The sequence below is a fragment of the Phyllobates terribilis genome, unplaced genomic scaffold (genome assembly GCF_046119375.1).
Source record: "Phyllobates terribilis strain yellow unplaced genomic scaffold, ASM4611937v1 Scaffold_7__3_contigs__length_470593459, whole genome shotgun sequence".
Taxonomy (NCBI): Eukaryota; Metazoa; Chordata; class Amphibia; order Anura; family Dendrobatidae; genus Phyllobates; species Phyllobates terribilis.
Window position 1 is genome coordinate 39,243,909 of NW_027362767.1, and position 26,678 is coordinate 39,270,586.

Sequence of the window (26,678 nt, forward strand, 5' to 3'; positions counted from 1 at the left end):
AAAATTTCCAAATATATTATTAATTTTCTGAACCGCAGAGCGGAAACAAGAAAAAGTAACAGAGGGGGGGAAAAAAAAAAATAGAGACACCTTAATATATCCGCTTGATACAGGTCATTCGCCAGTAGTAAAATGTAAAAGGCACATAAGACGAGCATGCAAATATATATATAAAGATTGATTAAATATACATAATCTGGAGAGGAAATAAATTATGGAGCAGGAAAAAAAAAAAATATTAAAAAAAAAATTTGTATTAACCAGTAATATGGAGACATGATAGTGATGAAAGTCCAGAGTTTTGTAAAGTTACAAAGACTAAAATTATAGACGTGATATCGACGTTACAGAAATGATGGGATCACCTGGACATTGCACCACTCTTAATACTAAGAAATTCCACCTTTCACAGTTTAGATCTACGCACAACGCCCAGCGTGGAGAGCTCACATGCTGCTTTTTGGATTTTATGATCAATTCACAGCCAAAGTGGCATCAAAGTGTAGCGAATGGGATGGCAGATTAAGACTCGGGACCAGACCGTGCTTCATTGATGCACTAATGTCCTAAAGACCCCAATGTAAAGTTTTGATAGGAACTCTGGATATGACGGGAGACGGCGAGGCAGGGTCGTGTCAGAGCCAATCTGTGAAAGGTTACACACGTGATGACATTTTTCTTGGGTATCAGGACATTTAAATTAAAAAATAAAATCTTAAAGAAATAATAAAAAAAAAAAACCTATATATATATAGTTAATAAAACACACTCCCTAATATTTAGGGAAATTCTAGTCAATTCTTCTCCCTCCCAAACTATGGAGACGAAACCCAGAACCCTGAATAGTGATTGAAGTTTCATGTCCGTAGAAATCAGCCAAAATCCGACGATTCATTTGTCCATAAAACAAGAAGATAAAACTGGAGGAAAGGAACAATTCCTGCGTATGGGAGGGGTCTTCATTAATGCTAAACTAATTGTACAACATCCAAAAAAAGCAGAAAACACAAGTCTGTGCATGCAGCATCTGTACAGCCGGGACCATGGTCATCAGGCAGCCAAAAAAGTCTCACAATTGGAAGATTGGGGCCGGGGGATGGGGTGCAGGGTATTTACAGGTCGCATTGTTCTGATGGTGTGTAGAAAGTTGAGGGGTGGAGGGATCACGTGTAGTCTCCCGTTGTTGCTTATCGGAGTGGAAGCAGAGCTTGGATGTGTGTGGGGACTGGAGAGGATTAAGGCAGATATCTTGAAGGGCTGGAAGTTATTTGCCTTTTTGGTAAGTAGCTGCTTGTCCACAAAGCATGATGCGGGTAGTCGGCCGAGTCCTTGTAATACCTGAAATTCTGGGAAAACTAAGTAGTCAACGCTAACAAGTTCTTGGTCTCATGAAGCTGGGGTGAATCTGACGTCTAGAAGAGCAGCCTGTAAATAGGAAAAAAGAAAAAGAATTAAGGAGTGAATCAGCTCTGCTACGGCTGGGTTCAGACGGGCGTCCATCAGTCTGTATGCGGACCTCAATGCCCAGACTGGCCATGGGGGAGCTTATACCTTTACATGCGTCTAAAAGGCTGTTCACTCAATCGGTCTTGGCATTTTGGTCGGTATATGGACAGTGAAATACGCCTCTGACAACCTGTTTGCTAAAGACTGCTGAGCGGATATCATGGGAGCAAAGGACCTTTGTAGCATGTCCAGTAACAGGGACAGATTATGGAAGCATTATATCCAGACGCCTATAAGGACAGTGCTGGAACATGTAATTTTATTAGAGGCAGATTTTCAAACCTGAGAATAGGACTCTGCAAAGCGTGATCTGAATGGTGCTCTATTTATTTCCAGAGAGCAGAGCTCTGCTTTTTCTGGCAGTCCCACAAGAGAGCAATGAAAGCCCCAATATCGACATCACTGGGGGGCTCCCAGCGTCAGACACCCAGCAATCTGAGTTACCCACAGGAATTTTCAATTAATCTACATTTAACCCCTACACCAAGCACTAAACTCTGACATCTCCACACAACCAGTACACCAAGCAAGGTCACGTCATACCTCTTCCTCCTCGTCGGACATCTTAGTAGCAGTATCTGTTAATTTCATTGGCTTCTCCAGGAAATCTCCGTTCTCCTCGCTTTTGCCGTGTTCAGCTTCCCATTCTTGTAAAACTTGGTCAATGTTGAAACGGCGACGGTAATTCACAAAGAAATTTTTCACTTGAACCACTGACTTGTTTCCGATCACATCGGAGATTGCTTGGAAGTCGCGTCCGTACTTTCGGATGGCTGCGGGTCAGGGAACAAAAATATGAAACTAAAGTCTGGACGCAAGATGTAAAAATAAGTATATTAGTCTCATGGAGACCTGGCAGTGAAGGGATAGAGAGGGCGGTGGTGCAAAGGCTGCAATTAAGTCTCCCTGCATCCAAAAACTCTGCTGTAAGAGGACATGTGATTATTTGGTGGGTGCAAGAATATGCATCAGGACCCTGGGGTAAGGGGGACACCTCAGAGTGGACTGTGCATAGAAAAAAAAAAGTGTATAATCTCATAATGTTGACCACTACCTTGTACAGCGAGAAGTTGTTCCTCTGTCGTCCAGCGAGCATTGAACTTCTGAGCAACCTAAATATATAGTAATATAAAAAGGATTTAATTTCAAGGTCTCAAATCACAGGAGGAGTTTTCACATGGTTTCCATTCACGGAAGCAGGGATCTCCAAGGACTGTAACATAATGGCACATACTACATACATGACATCACTTTATGAAGGCTAAAGGGACCTGCACTCACTTCAGGAATCCTGAACTCTTCTACTCCACCCTGGAGCTTCTCCTTAAGGGCGCTGTTCGTTTGCTTAATATTTTGGATCTAGAGAAAGAAAAAGTATAAATCAACTGAACAGGGCAAGACAAGAATATTACACAGACTTTCCAGTGATATAATAACACGTTGTGTTGGGTGCCAGTGTGTGGAGCCAGCACCAAACCCAGAAGATCTAAGCTGTGGTACACAGTCGGCTTCTTGCTGTAATTGATGTAATCTCTGATCGCACCAGTCTAGGCATTGCCTATGCGACCATTGAGGAGGCGATGGGTAGTCGGGGCAGCTAAGGCCAGCTGAAGACCCCCATGGATACTATCTTTATTCTCCTGTGAAGCAGAGCTTGTGGATGGGCTTCATAGGAAAACATTTGGCCTATATACAATACAGCTGTATTGAAGTATGTAGAACAGTGACCAAAGTAAAAAAGAGCAAAAGAAACTCCATTTCCCCCTTTCCTTCATTACTAAAAAAAAAAAAATGTATCACCATTTCTGTGAAAGTATCAAAATACGCCAGGTGCTGGTCCTTACCTGTCTCTTTATGGACACGAGCTCCATGTCCAGCTGTCTCAGCAGTGTGGACGCAGCATTGGCGTTCGCAGAAACGGCTGCTACATCTTCCTGGAACAGGAACATTCCCTTGGGAGGTTTCCTCTTCGCTCGGTTCTTCGCCTGTGACGGATGTTTCTCTTTCTTCACATGGGGGATGGTATCATTTTTCGGTTCCTGTAAGATAATCAAAGATAACACCATATAAATGCAACGTATATTGGACGATTCCTAAAAATCAGAAGAATTACTAAACTATTTTACCGTAAAAAAAAAAAAAGAAAAAAACGTTTTATTCTCTGGAGTATAATACAGGATGTAACTCATGATCAGTAATGTAATGTATGTATACAGTGACTGCACCAGCAGAATAGTGAGTGCAGCTCTGGAGTATAATACAGGATGTAACTCAGGATCAGTAATGTAATGCATGTACACAGTGACTCCACCAGCAGAATAGTGAGTGCAGCTCTGGAGTATAATACAGGATGTACCTCAGGATCAGTAATGTAATGTATGTACACAGTGACTGCACCAGCAGAATAGTGAGTGCAGCTCTGGAGTATAATACAGGATGTACCTCAGGATCAGTAATGTAATGCATGTACACAGTGACTCCACCAGCAGAATAGTGAGTGCAGCTCTGGAGTATAATACAGGATGTACCTCAGGATCAGTACAGGATCAGTAATGTAATGTATGTACACAGTGACTGCACCAGCAGAATAGTGAGTGCAGCTCTGGAGTATAATACAGGATGTACCTCAGGATCAGTACAGGATCAGTAATGTAATGTATGTACACAGTGACTGCACCAGCAGAATAGTGAGTGCAGCTCTGGAGTATAATACAGGATGTAACTCAGGATCAGTAATGTAATGTATGTACACAGTGACTGCACCAGCAGAATAGTGAGTGCAGCTCTGGAGTATAATACTGGATGTAACATTTGTGAACACTGAACATTATCGTGACAGAACTCGATGCCTGTAATGTTAAATAACTGAGTATTTTAGATCCTTTTATTAGAATACTCAAAAGAACAAGTGTTGTATAATCTTCCCCAGTAGCGTCTGATCCTTTAATTCAATTTTAATTGGTAAATGTAAGATGACAAGAGATGAATGTTCACCATTATCACACAAACACTGGCTGACAAACAACACATTCATTTTCTTCATTCAAATCAGACTCGGGTGGCCATTTATGGATGCAAAATTACACCAGAAAACGGGGAAAGCAGCACCAAAAATAGCGACAAAGCAGCTGCCTGCAAGACATCAGTATATGCGACCTGCAATGATGTCTCCGACATCTGCCATCTCCGCTTCAGTAAATACTCGTGTACCCTTTAATATAACACTGAAACATCTCGCACTGACCGCTCCTCCTAATCTATGAATAAATAAACAACGGGGCGTTATACAATGGCTTGTAATCCGTGCATAGACAACTTGCTGACAAAATGAATAGTACCAGTCCAGTTGCAAATAATATGTCCAGGAGGAACAACAGAGGAAAAGCACAATGCAGAGTTATGGGGGAAAAAAAAAAAAAAACGACCCAGAATTATTGTCGGACATGCACCATCACTAAGACAAGATCCCTTTTACGACATTTCAGACCACTACTTGCCTCTTTTTTAGGTTCTTTCTGCGGGTCGACCTCCATGTTAATTGGGTTGTTGCCATTGTGCTCTTCCAATTCGTCTCCACTATTAAATAAAAATACATATAAACATGTTCATTTATATATTTTAATCATACGTATCAGTTTGCAAGTTGACGCTGCCCCTGCGGCTGTGCAGGGAATGGCAGAACGGCCCCAGTGACGCCTGGATGGACCGGTGCTGCCGTTACTCTGCAGTGTGTGACCAGGAGCGCTGCTGTGCAGGGAAATGCTGAAGCCCCTTTATTTCCAGGACCAGAGGCGTCCCAGAGATAAAATGCGTATAGACCACAAAGTGACGGCAGAACCTCAAGTTATGAGACTATCCCTTTAAGGGGTATTCGTGCTGATCTGGGGTCTGCACACAATCTTTACCCCCTTTGCCAGTGGAATTAAACTCTTATTTATGGAGGGGGGAATAAAGCCACAGACTGTTGGAGCATTCAGCCATCTTAAAGCCGCTATCAAAATGCACTCCGCAAAACTCCTACATGTAATTGACAAAGCCACTGGCTTCCGCCAGCCGACCAAACAATGCCGGCGCTTAGCGGAGAAAAAAAATGTTGCTATGGATATTTTCCTCCAGTGAATTGAAGACCATTTTAGCTTATTCCTGGAGCGATTAACAAAAGAACACTTATTACTGTAAAATACATCAGCGGGAACAGAAAGTACGAGGATAAATCCGGAGCAGACGGGGGGTGAGGAAGTGACGGGGCGAGTCCTCATAGTGAGCCCAGATTAGGAGCCTTCAGCTTTTCTCACCTTCCTTCACGTTCGCGCTTTTGTTTGCGTGCGTGGCGATCCATCACGCTGGTCTTGGACCTGGTCTTCTTCCATGAATAGTAAAATTTAACGAGGCTGGCGATGGATTTATCGGGAAGCTGCAAGGAAACAGGGCAAAGATTTAATTGTCAGTAAATATCAGTATGTGAGGACCAGGCCTATAACTGCAGGGTCATGGAAATAGGCAAAAAAAAACGACAGTAAATGCTTTATTCAGTATGCGATAGATTGATCCCTTCCTGACATGTAACATCACAGTTTAGGTGCCGGCATAATGAGATCTGCACATGGTGGGTGCCAGTTGCATTACAGAGTCAGCACCTTTCTCTAACAGCAGTTTGCCAGTCTTTCCAGTCGATTTTCCATTTTACCATATATTGCAATACTGAAATATTGCTATAACCCGCAAGACTAACAAAAGTTTTCTGACACTATGACAAGTCACAAAACTTCCCACAACAAAGTTGTGCAAAAACATAGTGAGAACTTTGGCGTTTTCACAACAGTCCACCAAAAAGAGCATGCTTGGCAAGGAGCATGGTGGAGTCCACCCGCCAAATTTATCAAAAGTAATGCCACTTTAGTGATGTAACTAGCGCCATTTCAGGCGAGTCGCAAGAGACACAGAAGATTCGCTGACTTTATTAAGTGATGTGTATCTCTTACTGACGAAGCATGGAGGAGTAAAATGTGCCGAGTTCATTATAACCGGGGTGTACAACTAAGCCATCACAATGTCCCAAAAAGACAGCAGCCAGGAACATAAAATATAAGCCCTCCCTCGCACAGCTCCACTGACAGAAAAATAAAAGCTTAAAGAGGTGTGAGAATATGGAGAAACAAAATTTTTTACTGCAACACCAATATGGTCTAGCTTTCTTATACATATTTAACTGTTTGTTAAAAATTCTGAACCCCAAGGCTGTGTGCCCACGATGCGTTTTTCAAGCATTTACGCTGCAGCGGAAACGCTTGGTAAACCTTCCCCCATGGTCTCCAATGCAATTCCGCACTTTCAATGCCCATGCTGCGGATTTTCCCGCAGCGTTTATGATGCGCTCAAAAATCCGCAGCATGTCCATTAATTTTGCGGACACGCAGTGTAATCGCCGCCATTGACTTGCATTAGAACGCGCCAATTCCGCAAGACTGCATCTGTACTTGCGTAATTGGCGCGTTCTAATGTGCGGATGGTACCCAAGTCTGGAGAAGAGAAGAGGAGAGGAGAGTCTCATCCAGACCTGGGTACCATAGAATCTGTAAAAAAAAAAAGAATTTAAAATAAAAAATAAAGTTAATACTCACCTTCCGATGTCCTCCTGGTGTTTTGTCCACGCCGTTCGATCTCTTGCAATGCTTGCGCTGTTGTGAAGGACCTGCCATGACGTCACTGAGTCATGTGACCCATCACATGACTCAATGACGTCACCGCAGATCCTTAACACCACCGCGAGCATTGCAAGAGACCGGACGCAGCAGAGATGACACCGGAAGGCGAGTATAAATATATATATTTTTTTGCCATTCTTATTCTTTTTTTTTTTTAACTATTACTTGGTCACACTATATAAATCCATGCCGGTTGCATGGATTTATATAGTGTGAACAAGTTGTCAAGCACTTTTCCAAGTGATGCTAAAATTGCTTGGAAAAGCGCTTGATAACCCGCATGCAGAAATGCATGCAAAAATGCTTCTGCCTGGCGGGAAAAACTCATGTAAAATCCGCATGCGTTTTTCCTGCCAGGGAGAAGAGTAAAAAATCTGCAGCATTTCTGCATCATGGGCACATAGCCTAAGAAACAAAAAAGTGGTTTGTGTCACTCTTTTCCAAGACGTGTGTGTACGTGTATTGCAACTAGTCCCACAAAAAAAACAAAAAAACAAAACACAAGCCTTTATACAACGGTTGATGGAAAAATAAAGAAAGGGCTAACACTTGTGGAAGAATAGGAGGAAAAGTGCCTCTGCAGGCGCAGTCACGTGATGCATTTTCCTGCGTAGAGTTGTGTGTCCCCTCCGTGTTGCCGTCCGCTCTAGTCTTGCCCCTGCATCATTCTTACCATTTGCTGGATCCGGTGAAAGGTTTTCCCGTGAAAGCTGAACGCTTGCTCGAACAGAACCTTATCCTCTACAGTCCATTCATCGGGAAATGGGGTAAAGTTAGGTAAATCGGCCAAGGACTTCTCAATGTTGTGCTTGTGCCAGAAGAGCATCCCCAGCGCCTGTGAAGGAAGCGTGACATGGCGTGAGCATGAACCTCGCCTCACAAGGGAGCAGCCCACATTTCCATACGCCCGGCGGATCAGCTCAGCCCAATGCAGAAAACAACAGGAAGCCACCTGCAACCTGCATTTACTAGATGACATATCAGCAACCTGCAGCGCTCCAGAAACTACAACACCCAGCATGCAGATAGAAGCTTAGGGCTGTTACATGCTGGGTGTTGTAGTTCCACAATGCCATGGGTTCCCGAAGGATGATGACCTCTTCTGTAGTCACTTTTTCTCCAAATTGTGTCTTCCAGGCTGCTGCAAAAACTACAACTCCTGACGACATTGCCTCGGCGCTACTCATTACCTGCTCCATGTTGTAGCCGTGTTTCTCCTTTGCAACCGAAATATATTCATCCACTGAAAAGAAAAAAAGACAGAGGTGAGATCAATGCATAAACCTGTGTGATAAATATGTGACACTGAGACGGGCTGACAACATGGTGCAGCGTACGGACAGATCCTGAGCACTTCTGATAAGTCCTTGCAAGGACTGGTCTACGTACTGCTCAAAAGGAGAGCGGGAAAGTAAGGACTGGGAGAAAGCAAGACTCACTTATATCGTGCAGATGGACGAACTTGTCACTGAATTATCTGTTAGGTGGAAACGTCAAATAAAACTAGAAACCATAAATTCTCTACCAAGCAGGACGCAATGTGAACAGTGTGCGACTCAGGGCCGATCTGCGAGGCACCAGTACCGGTCCTGTGCAGTCATACACAGCCCACGACTGCCATCTAGTGGCTGAATACAGAATGCAGCATGGATGCAGATTAACCCCCTCCCTGCTACAGCAGACCAGATACTCACATTTAGCTTCTGATAGATTTTGATTAGGTGACCACACCAGCATGCCAAGGTTCTCTCGCTCCTGACAGGCTTTTGCCACCTCTATAGGAGGAAAAAAAAATGCAATTTATATATGCAAATCAAGAAGAGCCTGAATCCAACAACAGCTAAAAAATATAAAAATTTATTATTTATTAGAAAGTTATACAGTACTTGAGTTTTAGTTAAAACATTTTTTTTCTTTAAACCTCCTAACCTAGGAAATCCTGCCTCTTACTGAGTAACAGCATCACCTGCTGCCATACATGTGCTGTAATGAGGCTGCGCTTCCAGCGCTCGCCTCCATGGGGCAGTGTAGGTGCATGGTGGAGCAGCCACGCGGTCATCCTGCTCAGCAGCACACAGGAATCCATACAGGAGGCGCAGAGCCGTACTGTGCGCGGCCGAACACGTGAAGACTCTGCAGACGAATAACGTCCATTACCAGCTAAAGAGAGAAAGGCCGATAACCAGAGAATAAGTATCTAGCAGGGAGTCAAAGCTCGGCGTGAATCAGTCACTACAATATCTGCCAGCCACTGCCCAACAGCAATGGGCGAGGTCCACGAGTGACAACAGCGCTTACGTGGAGAGGTCACCAATACTGACCCCGAGCGCTGATAGCGTGTATACAGGATCAGTAATGTACACAGTGACTCCAGCAGACTACACCTGTGAGAGAAGGGAAGGATCAGAAGGGGTTTCTGTAAATGGAAGTCTGCATTTACTGACAGCAAGCAGAGATCTTGAAAATGACAAAATTAAATGAGTGCAGCTCTGGAGTATAATACAGGATGTAACTCAGGATCAGTAATGTAATGTATGTACACAGTGACTGCACCAGCAGAATAGTGAGTGCAGCTCTGGAGTATAATACATGATGTAACTCAGGATCAGTAATGTAATTTATGTACACAGTGACTGTACCAGCAGAATAGTGAGTGCAGCTCTGGAGCATAATACAGGATGTAACTCAGGATCAGTACAGGATCAGTAATGTAATGTATGTACACAGTGACTGCACCAGCAGAATAGTGAGTGCAGCTCTGGAGTATAATACAGGATGTAACTCCGGATCAGTAATGTAATGTATGTACACAGTGACTGCACCAGCAGAATAGTGAGTGCAGCTCTGGAGTATAATACAGGATGTAACTCCGGATCAGTAATGTATGTACACAGTGACTGCACCAGCAGAATAGTGAGTGCAGCTCTGGAGTATAATACAGGATGTAACTCAGGATCAGTAATGTAATGTATGTACACAGTGACTGCACCAGCAGAATAGTGAGTGCAGCTCTGGAGTATAATACAGGATGTAACTCCGGATCAGTAATGTATGTACACAGTGACTGCACCAGCAGAATAGTGAGTGCAGCTCTGGAGTATAATACAGGATGTAACTCAGGATCAGTAATGTAATGTATGTACACAGTGACTGCACCAGCAGAATAGTGAGTGCAGCTCTGGAGGATAATACAGGATGTAACTCAGGATCAGTAATGTAATGTATGTACACAGTGACTGCACCAGCAGAATAGTGAGTGCAGCTCTGGGGTATAATACAGGATGTAACTCAGGATCAGTACTGTAATGTATGTACACAGTGACTGCACCAGCAGAATAGTGAGTGCAGCTCTGGGGTATAATACAGGATGTAACTCAGGATCAGTACAGGATCAGTAATGTAATGTATGTACACAGTGACTGCACCAGCAGAATAGTGAGTGCAGCTCTGGAGTATAATACAGGATGTAACTCAGGATCAGTAATGTAATGTATGTACACAGTGACTGCACCAGCAGAATAGTGAGTGCAGCTCTGGGGTATAATACAGGATGTAACTCAGGATCAGTAATGTAATGTATGTACACAGTGACTGCACCAGCAGAATAGTGAGTGCAGCTCTGGAGTATAATACAGGATGTAACTCAGGATCAGTAATGTAATGTATGTACACAGTGACTCCACCAGCAGAATAGTGAGTGCAGCTCTGGAGTATAATACAGGATGTAACTCAGGATCAGTAATGTATGTACACAGTGACTGCACCAACAGAATAGGGAGTGCAGCTCTGGGGTATAATACAGCATGGATCTTGTGACTTAAGTCTCACCGAAATCTTGGGGAGTATGAGTGAGTGTAATCGACCAATATTAATCTATTTGGGGGCTATGCTGCGAAATGTTACTTTTCTGTTTACAAGTTTAACAGCAAAACTCAAAAATCCAAATAAAATGCAATGCAGCGAGGTGCCCTGATGCGAATACAATTAAAAGCAGCTACAAAATTTATGAAACTGGCACAAAAATGGGCATCGAAGGGCGTTATTGAAAGGGTTAAATGACTTTGGGCCACTGATCTCACACCAGCATTAACCCCTGAAAAACACCACTTAGCCAATTTTCACAGTTTTGAATATTTGTCTACTTTGATGGCCGTTCTCATGCCCAGAACACATTTGGGCCAGGCTGGAGGGAGATGAATTTGATGTGGGGCCCCTGATCTGTGTGTGAGATCAGTAGCCCAAAGTCATTTAAAACCCTTTAAACGCCCTTCATTGCACACTTTGATACTTATTTTTGTGCCTGTTTTATAATTTCTGCAGCTGCTTTTAAGAGTATTCACATAAGGGCACCTTACTGCATTGTATTTTATTATTGTGATTTTTTTTATTTTTGTCGTTAAACCGTAAAAAAAAAAAAAAAAAAAGTAATTGCCAAATAAGAAACCAACTTCAGCATAGTCAATGGCACAAAACCAAACGTACATTGCCCACCTCCCCTTCCCTTATCAGGAAGGCCAACATAGCCGGCAATGGGCAGCGGTGATATATTGTGCGTTCTGGCAGACAACCTCCTCATCAAGCTCTTTTTGGAGATGAATACTTTAATGATTTGGATGAGCAGAACGTTGCATTGTGCAGCAAGAAGTGAAGCCGTCTGTTGTACAAATCCCCTGCTCCCCGCCGCCTCCCCGCGGCTGCACCCAGACTATCCCTCTCCAAGGCACAAAGCTCACAGAATCCAGGTAATTACTGCAAGATCTGCTCCTGCGTCAGCGAGGGAGGACCTGGAAGAACGCATTATAAATAGTGTAACAGGTCGTCTACCTGATACACAGGCGGCTGGTTGTGTATCTGCCTAGTGCCCAGGCTGAGGAACATGACCCGGCCACAGCAGAAGGCAGCGCTGCACTTTAGATTGTTTGTATACAAGAAAGGACCAATTACAAAAGAATTTATTCATGCAACAAGCACATTAAAGGATTGTAAGGAACGAAGATAATTATTACCTATGGATAGGTCATCAATAGGGGTCTGACACCCAGTACCCCCACTAGAAGTTTAGCGTCCAGATCTAGAACAGCACAGCGCTCTACATGGTAGTGGCCGTTTGGGGTACTTCAGCTCAGCTGCCATTTAATTCAATGTGATCTGAGCTGCAGTACCTGAGAACGGCCACTAGACAGTGTATGGAGCCATGTAGTGTCGGTTCCGTCCAACGTTTGCTGCTCAACCAACAGCAGATAGGTGGGTGTCCCGCACGCCAATCAATCTGATATTGATGACCACCTCTAATGTCCACAAAGCCCACTAATAAATATGTAACTGGGCTCTGAATTTAAAAAGGGACAACAACCTGAAAGACCATCTTCCAGCCAAACAGGCTTTAGTGGAAGCAAATTTTAAAGTAAGGTTTTTTTTCTATAGGATGATTGACAAGAGATCTTGGCTCTAAATTTCAGCACTCATAGGGGGTAATTAATTTCATAACTGGACACCCTTCTCCAACAAAGCCAAGAGCCCCAAGCAAAGCAGCTGCAAGGGAAGTCAGCCGAATAAGGCCGGTGACGAGTCCTCCGGGGCAGACGCTGCTCTTTACAGCAGAAATCCCCCTCTATCACCACCATATCTTTAATGTCTCTGCAGATATTTCTATCATTTCTAATAGCGGCCCCTTTTATAATCTCGGCTACCTTTAAATACTTGCAGCATCTGAAGAATGTCACTCCATACAAGCGGAAGGCAAAATATCTGTCTGCTTCCTACAAGCCGACCGGTGATACATATTTTAATGTACGGCAGAGGCTTTACTGTGGGGTGAAGAAGTAACCAAGAAGATCAATGCAAGGAAGAGCAGAAGCCAGAACGGCAAATTACATCCTCCTCCAGGAATGAGGGGGCACCGGCGTACGCACAGGCGTCTGCCGGGAGGGGGGCACCGGCGTACGCACAGGCGTCTGCCGGGAGGGGGGCACCGGCGTACGCACAGGCGTCTGCCGGGAGGGGGGCACCGGCGTACGCACAGGCGTCTGCCGGGAGGGGGGCACCGGCGTACGCACAGGCGTCTGCCGGGAGGGGGGCACCGGCGTACGCACTGGCGTCTGCCGGGAGGGGGGCACCGGCGTACGCACTGGCGTCTGCCGGGAGGGGGGCACCGGCGTACGCACAGGCGTCTGCCGGGAGGGGGGCACCGGCAGGATTATATACCTATATCGTATGATGAGAGATTGGCGATTGCTTCCTATTAACAGCAGCGAGTCCCAGTGCGCATTATCGGATGATATCCGCTATGGGAGATTTCTAGGGTCTGAGATAAACACTAAACATACAGGGATTAGTGATAGAGGCCATATGGGTGCAGTCAGATCCATATAATTATGGCAACATTACACCACTCACTTCTATTCCCTTGAGCAACAGGTAGAAAAATACAGAAAGTTCTAAGAATGACCTAGGAAATAATGCGCTGCGCCGTGCAGAGCAGAGAGGGGGCGCTACAGCTCATACTGCTCTTCTGCTTTACATATTTTCACTTTTTCATTACAATGGCTTTTCCTAGAATTCTGATAGACTGTCTCTTCCACAAAATCAACAGTACAAGCACCAAGCAGATCTAATATAATCTTATCAGAGAAATCCTTCATTCCCATCCTGGACTGATCATTCACTGGCAGATCAGTATAGCTGCTTAATGAAGTCTATGGAGATGGGAGAATCAGAGCATAGTGCGGCTGCTGCTGCTCTCTAGAAGAAGCTTCTCACCCTGAAGAGTAATTTGCTACAGGCCAGCATGAATCCCTCATGTCTGTGTGCTGTGCATGCATCACAGCAGTTTAGTCTTCACCCTCTAGCTCAGAGATAACTGAAAATTACAGATGGAGTCTGCAGAGGGGGGAAAGTGGTGCAAAAAGCAGAATAAAAATCATATAGTCGCCAGAAAGTGTTATTCCTCGTGTGCATACACAGGATAGCTTATTCTGTAAAATCATCTGAAGGAGAGAGGTTTTTATTTTTTTAAAGCATGGATTGATTAAAAATAAATGGAGGGATACTCAAGATCCAGCACCCCTTTCCCTGCTGCGGAGGTCTCTGCAGGCTCTGAATGCAGAGTCGTCCCCATTCGGAAGTTGTAACACAGCTGCAGCCAATCACTTGCGAATAGAAGCGTGTGTACTCTGAGAAATATCACAATGATGTGCTCTTAGTCAAGTGACTGCTGCCGCGGTGCTGTGACTTCTGGAGCGGGCCAAGATCTCTGGAGCGTTGGAAGGTGACTATGCTTACGTTTAGTTTTATAAGATATCTATATTTTTATTGTTGGACAATCTCCGAAGGGACTAAAGATCTTATGATAAAACATAACCCAATGAAATGTATCAAAAGAGATTGCAGAGTTATGTATCTGGGGTGCAATTATATTGCATCACTGCAACATATCAAAATAGGAGATATTAGGACAGTGTGTGTGGATAGTAAATTGCTTCCTGCGTTCTCATCTGAAAACAACAGACACTTACAAAGAATGACTTATGAATGTTTTGTTTCAGTTCCTTAGCATTTTTAAAATCACTGCTTGATGTCAGTGAATGGGATGAGTGGCTGAAAAGTAGCACAGAAATGTATCCCATGCAGAGGATCATGATCCCAACAACCAGACTCCAGACAGACATTGTAACAACCCATCAAGACAAACAAATGGAAATGGGGTACATAGTGGGACATTTCCTTGGAGATATACATTTTATTTTACTAACAAATAAAGTGTCACTCTGTGGCTCTATAGCATGAGGGCATGAAATGTGACATTTGAATTGCATTACTGCTCTAAAAAAAATAGGACTAAACGAGAACACTTAGCGCATAAATTGGCCAATTCATGTGTACCGAGCAGCCGCGATAAGGCGATTCTCTTTGCTGGGAACCTGTCCTAATGCGAATCGTCTCTTTTATGGCATATGGGTAGGTAGAATCCTGCAGTGATTAAAACCGCCAGAGGCTGAAGGGTGGAGTGATCAGTCAGAGAGGATCTGCCGGTTTTAATCACAGCAGGATCTTACCTACCCATATAGATGCAAGCTTCAGCCTAGGAGAGGATTCACATTAGGACAGGTTCCCAGCAAAGAGAACCACCTTATCGCAGCTGATGGGTACACATGAATTTATGCGGTAAGTATTCTCGTTTATTCCTATTTTGTAGAGCAGTAATGGAATTAAAATTTCACATTTCATGTTTGCATGTTATAGAACCAGAGATATAGATAAATATATATATTTTTTAAAAAGTCATCAGTGGGGGGGCTTCTCTTGGTAAAAAAAAAAACAAAACAAAGGCATAATTACAATCATAATCTGGTCTCTGCTTAACCAAAGCGATGATGCCCCGACCTCCATGCCAAATGCACGCAGCTCTTAATAGATTTGGTGCATCCTATGCAGTCCTAAACCTATAGCTGGCGTACGTTTTTTGCTGTAATTTACTACAATTTCTAGCATTATTCATAGTAAACCTTTCAGGCTGCAGCCCCCTGCCGCTAAGCAATGTCATTTTTTAATAGAAAGATAAGAACGGGCTTTGAACTCACCAACCTTTACACAGGTATGGCTGGTGCAGGGCCCTCTATACATCCCCACCCTCCCACTGAATATTTAGAAAGTTATAAAACTTCCTAAAAATAAAATAAAAATAGGTAAAGCACTGAAAATGAGTTATATGGTTTCACAGAAAGAGCCAAATCACATGGCCTTGTGGTTAATCCCATCTTCAAAGTCCAAAACAATTAAACTTTACTTGGTGACGGCAATCTGTCCCCAATATTCTTTAATAACAGAAAGTTAAATTGGGGGGGGGGGGGGGGGGGACTTCCTGGAAAAACATTCATTGATCTACCTTTCAACCCTGACAGATGGTCTATAGATTAGCAAGCCCTCGAAAATCTAATTAAGACCAGTTACTCAGATACACCGTCCACCATGCAGGAGGGATCAATAAATCCGGCTTTTAACTCACGTTAATATTTATTAATTTTACTAATTAGATAACAGGACATGCGGTCATTCTACCCACATAAGGGGGCTTCACCGGAAAAACACACTGACCAGCATCGGCCATTATGTTAGGAGTGGATGAGGATAAGTCATGCAACCTGTGAGCACTTTCTTGTGCTATCCCATCATCCCGTCCCCTCGTTTCTCAAGATAAGCAGGACCACAAAAGAACGGCATCCGCTTATCTTCACAGCCTCCATAAACAGACCTGAAACGCCAGCTGGGTTTGGTCACACTGGGAAAGTCACACGTTAGCCATATTTCTACTGCAGTAACTTTAGATGAGATGCTGACAGCAGCGCCCTACAATAACCAAGCTGCCAACACAGATTCAATCCTTCTGGGCACTGACAAATGAGTAACTGTAGATTATAATGCCGCTTATCAATGGGAAATATCTATTACAGCACAGGAAAAGCAATGGACAGAACAACTGCTGCTTTTATTTTGTTCACCCTTCGATTTATATAAAGATTTCTGTACTTATTTGAATACATTGACTAACGATGTATCATACAACTCTTCTACCACTGGGTGTCACCATCCACGTGACCCCACAAAGAAGAAATTGCAGAAATTTGCAAGGAAATTACATGAGGAGGGCAGAGGAGAGCATGGAGGGAATTGGGGAGACACAGGACCCCAAGGAGAGGCAATGAAGGGGGGAGGGAGAGCACGAGGGAGGGAGAGCACGAGGGAGGGAGAGCACGAGGGAGGGAGAGCACGAGGGAGGGAGAGCACGAGGGAGGGAGAGCACGAGGGAGGGAGAGCACGAGGGAGGGAGAGCACGAGGGAGGGAGAGCACGCGGTGGCTGGAGAGAGGGGGGGGCTGGAGAGCCAGGGGAGGCCAGAGAGGGTGAGGAAAGGAGGGAGAGACAAGGGAGGCTTGAGAGAGGGAAGGGAGTGGAGGGAAAGCCAAAAAGAGTAGGATTGAGGCCAGGGGAGGCTGGAAAGGGAGGGAAGAAGGGAGAGCCAGGGGAAGCAGGAGAGAGGGAGGGAAGAAGGGAAAGCAAGAGGGTGGAGGGGGAGAAAAGCACTTTCTCTTTCAGAAATTAACAGTACAAGCAGAGATAAACCTTGTAATATAAGTGTTGTCTGGTAAGTGTGGAAAGGGGCCTATTTTTCCGTCACTGTCTCCTTCACCCTCAAGAGCTGCTCAAATTTGTTTGCAGTGAGGAATAAACTTACACCTGCTGCCTATAGAAGTCTATGGAGAAGAGAGGGAGGGGTCTGGAAAAAAAAAAAAAACAGAAAGGCGCAAGGTGAAACTGCTGTGGCTTCCAATGGTGGAGGAAAAAAAAAAATCAAAGTATATAGGCAGCAAGCGCACAACTGGTATTCGGATGTTTGTAGGTATTGAAAGTACTTTGGAAGCGTGCAGTTATCTGCCGGCCTCTTTGCACTGAGGAAATGATGTGTAACGTCACAGTCTAGGAAGCGCCGGTTGTCAGCTCTCAGTCTGCACGGGGCCTTTCAGCACAGAAGGGAACACGTCGTTACAAGGGAAGGGCACTGAACAGTGCTTAGTCTGTAGAAGTCCGTCCAACACCTCAAGGACAAGGACGGCTATTTAGAATTAAAAGTGCAATGTTTAATAGAGGAAACCTTAAAATGGGGATGGTAGAGAAGAGTCTCCAATGCAGAAAGAAAAAAAAAGGGGGGACAAGTAAAAATCTGATTGGAGATCATTTATTTATTGGAATAAGAAAAAAAAAAAAAAAAACACAACAACAACACGCATCAGCCGGCATTTAATAAATACATTATCTCTTATTTTACAGCCACTAATAGCATTCAGAAGATGTCACAGATGAATAGATCTGCATAATTAGCCATTTTCAGCCTCCTGCTCCCTCTCCCATAATACTCTGAATGAAATGATGACCAGAAAAAAAAATACTGCATCTAAATAAATGAGATCCACATATTTAACTGAGATCTGAGGACTCTAGAAATATCGATTTACGAGAATGTGAATGAATTTTTCTCTTTTTTTTTTGCTTCCAGTGGCGATGATAAATATTACAGGATAGGACATGTGACCGCACTGCCCAAATTATAAGCACGAGATGGTCAGAAGGATAGGAGGAGTACGGGAGATCTGTCGCAGGTACGCACGCACTCTTTATACAGGATAAGTATTAGGCTTGATTTTTAAATGGCGACAGAAAAGGTTTTAAAAAAAAACAAGCAAGTATAAGAAACTTTGCAATGTATCTTATTAGCAAAATCAGCTTCTTTATTTATGAGCCACATTTCTACCTCCTGAAGTCATAATTCACTCTGAGAAACTACTGAGGAATCAGATTACAGCTGCCTATTGACAGTCTATGGAGAAGAACAGAGAAAGGCACTGATTGCTGTTCTTTTCTATTAAGTGTTTTATTTCACCCCAGTGCTGAATTCACAGCTACGCTGCTTAGTACTAATGTATAATATCCTCCTTGCTGCTTCTTCTGAACATGTGCTGAATAGACATGAATGACTCCATGTAAGTTATCATAGCAGCTAGTCTGCACCCAGAAGCTCAGAGAAAACTGAAAATTACAGATAAAGCCTGCAAAGAGGGGGGGGGGGGGGGGGTTCAACATTGAAATAAACAAAAAACATTTTAATACATATTGTCTATGAGCATTATAAATAACATCTCCATATGTCTGTACCAATACATTATCTGCATCAATCATTCTTGCAAGATGAAGTATCCATACAGAATGTCACAGGCTGCCATTTATGAGCAGCTAACATCTGCTCAGTACCAGCAGCTATGATGGCAGCCATCATAAGACAAGGAACAGACAACTCAAAATCCGCTGCAAACTACAGAACAAAGATCAGACCGGGCCGTCTACATTCATACACAGGGTATTTTTTATAGTATCACAACCATCAGAGGAAGGAATTTAACGCAATCCCCTCAGAGCGCTGTCTCTTTAAATCGCTGACTCGTGAACCAGCAGAGGAGCTTTGTTCATCTCACAAGTTCAGCGCCGCGGCCGATGAAACATTTCACACCGATAGATACACATGAACTGCAAATGTGAACCGTTCAGATCAAGCACTATGCGTCATCTGACTTATCCGTCCTGAAAGGCTGTTAAGCTGCATTTCTATTAAATACAAAAAAAATAAAAAAATAAACCTTGGAGATCCAGCGACCTGAATCTGAACAGTCTTCTAACTCTTCCAGCAGGTGACAATATAGTGTGTATATGCCAACGCAGCAGCACTGACTGCCATGCTACTGCAGAGACAAGCAGGCACGAAGCCTTTACTACTGGCGTGGAGTATCACTATGCAAAGACAACGCTCTGGGATGAGTGACTGAGGATGTGTATCAGCTCATTAAGGGGCCGTGCACTGCTATACACCAACCACCAGGTGGCGACGTACTATGCAAATACTTAGATCCTATGAATTACAACAGTAAAGCTTGGTATCTAAGGGGTACCATTTCTCCTTGCAGAGGGTGACATGTTAAGCATGTCATGGTGAGGAGACTTAAAACTGTAATGCTCCTCTGGGAAATATGCAAATTGTCTCTTCAGACAGGAAGAGGACCAGAACGCTAGTGCCACCTATAGGAAGTAGCAATCCTAAAAATCAATAGTGACCCTTTAACGAGCCTTATCACATGACCTAGGATATAAGCCAGAACTTTCTGAGTTTCTGGTTCTGGCATTTATCCTAAGTCATGTGATAAGACTAGTTAAAGGGTCACTATTGACTTTTAGACTTGCTACTTCCTGTAGGTGGCACTAGAGTTCTTGTCGTCTTACTCTCTCAACAGTAAAGCTTCAAAGTCCCATTGATTTTTATTCTACAGAGAAGCGCGCAAAGCAGAATATTTACAAAAAAAATATCCCTGAAATCCAGAATTAATAGATCCCTACAGTCATGATGCATGAATAAAATGCCTAAAATACAGTTAAGACTGACACCTATGCAATTCTGCATATCAATGCAAATATATTCTGTCTTTGTAAAAAAAAAAAAAACTTGGGTTTACTCTACATGAGGGATTTTAATAGTAGCTACTAAAAGGCGATGGCCTGGCCGAATGACGGGGCTGTGATGCTCCACGCCTCGCTCACTATTAACACAAACGCAGCCCAATACCTATGAGCAAGGCTGTGGCTCTGCCCCATGAGAATGGGCGGCAGTACGAGGGCACAACTGCCCATCCGAGTAACTGTGCCCAAGTGTGACCCCCATTACCTTTGATAGACTAGCCTGAGGCTAGTCTATCAGTATTAAAGGGGTGTCCACACATGACAATCTCGCCCACCTTCCCAGTGTTCCCTCAACAATTTCTGGACTTCCTATTGCAACTGGGACAAATGCAATTAATTACATGCTTTTTTTTTTTTTTAAATTTACCTTAATTTTAGATGGTTTGTGAAAAATATTTTCAGGGGTGGAGGACCCCTTTAAGGTTTCTAGAAACCTATGTAATGGTCTAAAACACAATAAATATATATGTTTATTATACTTTTTTTTAGCTTCCAAAAACATCCTCCTTCTAACATGGAAAAGCAATAAAATAAAAAGTGCATATGATATATATTTTTTACATATATGCATTTTTTTATTTTATTAATTTTTCATTTTATTACTTTTCCATATCGCAAGAATTTTTTTTTTTTTTTTTTTTAAAGGGAACCCTCGAAAATATTTTTCTAACCATAAACGACTAAACTTTTGACGCTCTAATAAGAAACCGCAGAAAATGAAACGCAGTGGGAAAGTTGACGTCGTTTCCTGGTTATCAGTATTCATGTAATGTAAATATAATTATATATGGAAGAATATAAGTAGCTTATAGTGAGCAGCAGTAGGATGAGGGGTAGGAGGGGGGAGAAAGTACAAAAGTTATTCACAACAGCAGCCCCCTCCTCTTCAGCGCACACTCACCATATTGTGAAGTAGGCGGGTGGGTAGTGTCACCGCTCATAAGACATACAATGAGGGGTGCCTTCTCCGAGAACAAGTGATTGAATATGTCTTGGCCCAGGCAGCTGCCATTTGCATAGCTTAAAAAGAGTGGAAAGCAAAGGGGAAAAAAAAAAAAAAAAAAAAAAGGAGAGGAAGCTGCAATATGTGCAGGCATAACAAAAAGTGCCCGACTTCTATATAATGGAGTAAAAAAAAAAAAAAAGCATTAATATGAGCTGAATACTTTGCTGCCTTCAAATGGTTAATGCGGGCACAATGCAATGAGCAAAAGAAATGGGGGAATGGGGATTTAGACATTTGTCTTTTAATTAGTCAGTGCACTTCTCCAGCAGGCAGATTCTCAGATATTGCACCTTCCAGCAAAGTCAACACCCTCCATTGACAAAAGGTGCTAGACGACAAACGCACGGCCAACTCCAATACACTGCATTAGCAAAAAAATGCTGCACAGGCCGACACGCTGGCCAAATAAGCTCGAAGGGATTATCCTACGGAATATATGCACACCGGGGCTATTTCTGAACAAATTCCCCAATGGTGGCACTCATTACAATCAGCATTTAAAATGAAGACTAAAGTCTGGGCCAAACAGCACCGAGCCGCTCTCATTAGCTGCAGCGTTCGGCCTTTTACGAGATCCGACAACAGCCGCACTCCGCAGAAATCTAGGGAATACTGTAGTGCAAAATTACCACTGGGATTTGCATTATTCACCCCACTAGGTGCCTCCAGTTACATGTGACAAGCAGCCGGCGGTGAGCTCCTATCCCCCAGCACTGCAGGGAAGACAGCCCAAGTCTACATTTACAGGGCACATTTTTCCCGTTTGCTATTCCCTCTCTGAACGCTGGATGCACTCTTATTACTCCCCTTTTAATCGCCACCTACATGCAGGATTAAACCAGCAGGGACAAATCGCCAAAGTATTCCCCTCTAGCAAAAGTGCTCCCGCCCCACAATGGCCTAAACGCTTCAATCCTGCACATGCAAGATGATATCAGAGGCTTTTGCTTCCAAAATTGCAGTCAGAAGTGTTATTAATATTAATCTATATCTATTATATATTAATCTATATCAATGCAAAAAATCTATACTGTCCCCACAAAATAGGATGTAGCATTTAAAGTATAACACAGGGGTATGGAGATGGTGTGACCAAATCTCTGCAATCCCCCACCCACAGCTACAATTGTAACAAGGATGTAATAGTCAGCTGTGATATGTATCCAGTCGGCACAGATCTCTTGAGGAGTTTACAATCAGATTTTTTACATTTATTTTGCAAAAAAAAAAAAAAGTATCAAACAATAAAACAAAGTAAACAAAACAAGCAATTGACTAACACCACAAAGCTCACTGTTTACACCTCCCTCCTCCCCTGAATACTCCTGACCCCCACTGTGATGTCCTTATCTTGTCTCTTCATTTTCCTGGCCAGATAAAAATCTAATTTTTTTTTTTTTAACCAGAAAGGGAGATTTTTTTTTTCTTAATCTCATCAATTTAATCAATCAAGAATTCATATAAATGGTGATAAACATTGGGGCGGATTTTTTTTCCTGCGCCCCCTGCTGATCACATGTGGAAATACAGGAGCTAAGAGCTGCAGCGTGGCACAAGTGCTGGAGAGTTTGAGGCTACCACCGCGGCACGTCTCAGGACTTGTTCTTTGTATTCGCTTTACATCTACTGGTGAAACATTGCGAAGATATTCTGATAAAAAGTCTGCAACTGAGGAATAAACTAGACGTGCATGAAGGAATCAACGTCAACCAAATGATATGCTGCGATATTGAACGCTCAGCGGACATGAGCTGCAAGGAGCAGCACAAGTAGCACTGTAGATAAAAGGAGGGAAATCACCCAGCTTTCCCAGACCCCTGATGCCATAGCTAAAAGGGGAGAGGGGTAAGCATCCACTTTTCCAGGATTTCATGGGCTGGAAACCCAACTTTTCCAAGTTTCAAGATCAATAGTTAGAAAGGAGTTTATCGCCATAAAGAAAGCGGATGGTTACACAGCTTTTCCAGATCTTTCTTACATTTGGGTAGGTTATTTGGGGGGCACCCAGCTTTTCCAGCCTGATCACTATATGGGAGAGTATAGGTAGTCACTCAGTTTTCAAGACAAGTCCACATAAGCAGTTTTAAGACTCAAAAGACGGGGAAAGCTGGGTGACTACCTGTCCATAAATATGACGCTCAGAAAGTTAGATTACTCCACTTCTCTACCTTATAGCTATGGACTCTGAGAAAGTAGAGTGATTACAATAGTCTCTTATAGATACTGCCTCCAGGAAAGCTGGGTGACTACCTCATCTCCCTTGTACATATAGACTCAGGGAAAGTTCCGTGACAATCTTCTCAATTATTGCATCTTTAAAAAAAAAAAAAGAAAGAAAGAAAGAAAAAAATTGGGTTACTAGCCTCGTCTCCCTTGTTCCTATGCCCCTGGAAAAGCTGGGTGACTACTGATTATAACTATGGCCTCTGGGAAAGTTTGGCTACTACTTAAATCAACAGCCTCTGGGAAAGCTGGGCGACTACCACTCATGGCTAAGGCCCCTGGGAAAGCTGAGTGACTGCTGACATTTCACTTATATTCATGACCCCTGAGAAAGCGTGGTGGCTACCATATGTAGCTCTTTACCCCTGGAAATCTGAGTGAACACAGCTGCTAACTATGGCCCCATGGGAAAGCTGGGCGACTACCCGCGCCTCCCTTACAGCTATGGCCCCATGGGAAAGCTGGGCGACTACCCGCGCCTCCCTTACAGCTATGGCCCCATGGGAAAGCTGGGCGACTACCCGCGCCTCCCTTACAGCTATGGCCCCATGGGAAAGCTGGGCGACTACCCGCGCCTCCCTTACAGCTATGGCCCCATGGGAAAGCTGGGCGACTACCCGCGCCTCCCTTACAGCTATGGCCCCATGGGAAAGCTGGGCGACTACCCGCGCCTCCCTTACAGCTATGGCCCCATGGGAAAGCTGGGCGACTACCCGCGCCTCCCTTACAGCTATGGCCCCATGGGAAAGCTGGGCGACTACCCGCGCCTCCCTTACAGCTATGGCCCCATGGGAAAGCTGGGCGACTACCCGCGCCTCCCTTACAGCTATGGCCCCATGGGAAAGCTGGGCGACTACCCGCGCCTCCCTTACAGCTATGGCCCCATGGGAAAGCTGGGCGACTACCCGCGCCTCCCTTACAGCTATGGCCCCATGGGAAAGCTGGGCGACTACCCGCGCCTCCCTTACAGCTATGGCCCCATGGGAAAGCTGGGCGACTACCCGCGCCTCCCTTACAGCTATGGCCCCATGGGAAAGCTGGGCGACTACCCGCGCCTCCCTTACAGCTATGGCCCCATGGGAAAGCTGGGCGACTACCCGCGCCTCCCTTACAGCTATGGCCCCATGGGAAAGCTGGGCGACTACCCGCGCCTCCCTTACAGCTATGGCCCCATGGGAAAGCTGGGCGACTACCCGCGCCTCCCTTACAGCTATGGCCCCATGGGAAAGCTGGGCGACTACCCGCGCCTCCCTTACAGCTATGGCCCCATGGGAAAGCTGGGCGACTACCCGCGCCTCCCTTACAGCTATGGCCCCATGGGAAAGCTGGGCGACTACCCGCGCCTCCCTTACAGCTATGGCCCCATGGGAAAGCTGGGCGACTACCCGCGCCTCCCTTACAGCTATGGCCCCATGGGAAAGCTGGGCGACTACCCGCGCCTCCCTTACAGCTATGGCCCCATGGGAAAGCTGGGCGACTACCCGCGCCTCCCTTACAGCTATGGCCCCATGGGAAAGCTGGGCGACTACCCGCGCCTCCCTTACAGCTATGGCCCCATGGGAAAGCTGGGCGACTACCCGCGCCTCCCTTACAGCTATGGCCCCATGGGAAAGCTGGGCGACTACCCGCGCCTCCCTTACAGCTATGGCCCCATGGGAAAGCTGGGCGACTACCCGCGCCTCCCTTACAGCTATGGCCCCATGGGAAAGCTGGGCGACTACCCGCGCCTCCCTTACAGCTATGGCCCCATGGGAAAGCTGGGCGACTACCCGCGCCTCCCTTACAGCTATGGCCCCATGGGAAAGCTGGGCGACTACCCGCGCCTCCCTTACAGCTATGGCCCCATGGGAAAGCTGGGCGACTACCCGCGCCTCCCTTACAGCTATGGCCCCATGGGAAAGCTGGGCGACTACCCGCGCCTCCCTTACAGCTATGGCCCCATGGGAAAGCTGGGCGACTACCCGCGCCTCCCTTACAGCTATGGCCCCATGGGAAAGCTGGGCGACTACCCGCGCCTCCCTTACAGCTATGGCCCCATGGGAAAGCTGGGCGACTACCCGCGCCTCCCTTACAGCTATGGCCCCATGGGAAAGCTGGGTGACTACCCGCGCCTCCCTTACAGCTATGGCCCCATGGGAAAGCTGGGTGACTACCCGCACCTCCCTTACAGCTATGGCCCCTGGGAAAGCTGGGTGACTACCCGTGCCTCCCTTACAGCTATGGCCCCTGGGAAAGCTGGGTGACTACCCGCGCCTCCATTACAGCTATGGCCCCATGGGAAAACTGAGTGACTACCCGCGCCTCCCTTACAGCTATGGCCCCTGGGAAAGCTGGGTGACTACCCGCGCCTCCCTTACAGCTATGGCCCCTGGGAAAGCTGGGTGACTACCTGCGCCTCCTTTACTATCACTACCTCCAGTCATTAGCCCCTGCAGTGCCACACACTTTTCGCTATGTGATCAGTGGGGGGAAAGAGAAAACATTTAATTCCCATGTAAACAGGCAGGGCCCCCGGTCTGCCAGTCAGGTGGGCGCCGATGCCCCCTGCAGACAGAGGAGTCTGAGGATCCCAGCAGCACACACAGCCTCATGCACGCTCACTTACCCTGGTCGTACTCCGGCACCACCGCCTGGTACTGGCTGCCCACCCGCATCCCGCCGCCACCTGTAAGAGAGGAGAGGGGTGAGGCGGGCTGCTCCCCGGTGGGCCGCGCTCCCGGGCCCCCGCACATCCCGGAGTCCGAGGCTACCACTCACCGTGCTCGTCGTCGCTGGACGCGGTGGAGCTGCTGCCTTCTTCCCACGAGTTGCTGCCATTGACATTCGGAGCCGTCAAACTTTTGGTGTTGGCGGCGTTATTCCTGCCCCGCCGCTTCCCCGAGCCCTCTGCCCCCTTCTCGATCATGGCTGCGGGCATTTAGAGGGGAGCTCCACTCAGGAGGGGGAATAAAAAGAAAAAAAAAAAGACTAAAACCGTGCGTCCGCCGGTGTGAGGTGAGATGATAAAGCCGGTGAGGAGCCGCCGCTCGTGACTGCCGCCGGTGCCGCGCGACTCCCCCACACAACAAGCGACAACTTTCCCGTCACATCGCCGCCCGCACTGACTCCACACACTCTGCCTCAGCTACAGCGGCTCTGCCACAACCTAACCCGCTACTCCGGCTAGTCCCGCCCCTCTCACGT

General features: G+C 45.4%; 1 protein-coding gene across 2 annotated transcripts; it reads right to left on the reverse strand.

Annotated features, from left to right (window-relative positions):
• Positions 1–26,670, reverse strand: RCOR1 (REST corepressor 1). 2 transcript variants are annotated; one of them, XM_073638383.1, is made up of 12 exons: positions 26,253–26,670; positions 26,101–26,160; positions 8,906–8,986; positions 8,402–8,454; positions 7,885–8,046; positions 5,802–5,920; positions 5,004–5,082; positions 3,351–3,545; positions 2,788–2,865; positions 2,561–2,618; positions 2,050–2,279; positions 1–1,425 (listed from the first exon to the last, which is right to left on the reverse strand). In XM_073638383.1, exons 1-12 carry the CDS (start codon positions 26,410–26,412, stop codon positions 1,387–1,389), a joined length of 1,314 nt encoding a protein of 437 aa, XP_073494484.1. In that variant the 5' UTR covers positions 26,413–26,670; the 3' UTR covers positions 1–1,386. The 2 variants fall into 2 exon arrangements, with proteins under 2 accessions (XP_073494484.1, XP_073494485.1); XM_073638384.1 differs by lacking the exons at positions 26,101–26,160; positions 26,253–26,670 and adding an exon at positions 9,141–9,433.
• Between the last annotated feature and the right edge of the window lie 8 nt (positions 26,671–26,678).

Excerpts from the sequence above, each read along its gene's own strand:
- RCOR1 (XM_073638383.1), bottom strand. The coding sequence starts at position 26,412 with ATGCCCGCAGCCATGATCGAGAAGGGGGCAGAGGGCTCGGGGAAGCGG. Across the intron at positions 8,455-8,905 it reads AAATCTATCAGAAGCTAAAT|TGGATGAATATATTTCGGTT; the intron begins GTGAGTATCTGG and ends TTTTCTTTTCAG. Across the intron at positions 3,546-5,003 it reads AGAAAGAACCTAAAAAAGAG|GAACCGAAAAATGATACCAT; the intron begins GCAAGTAGTGGT and ends ATTATCTTACAG.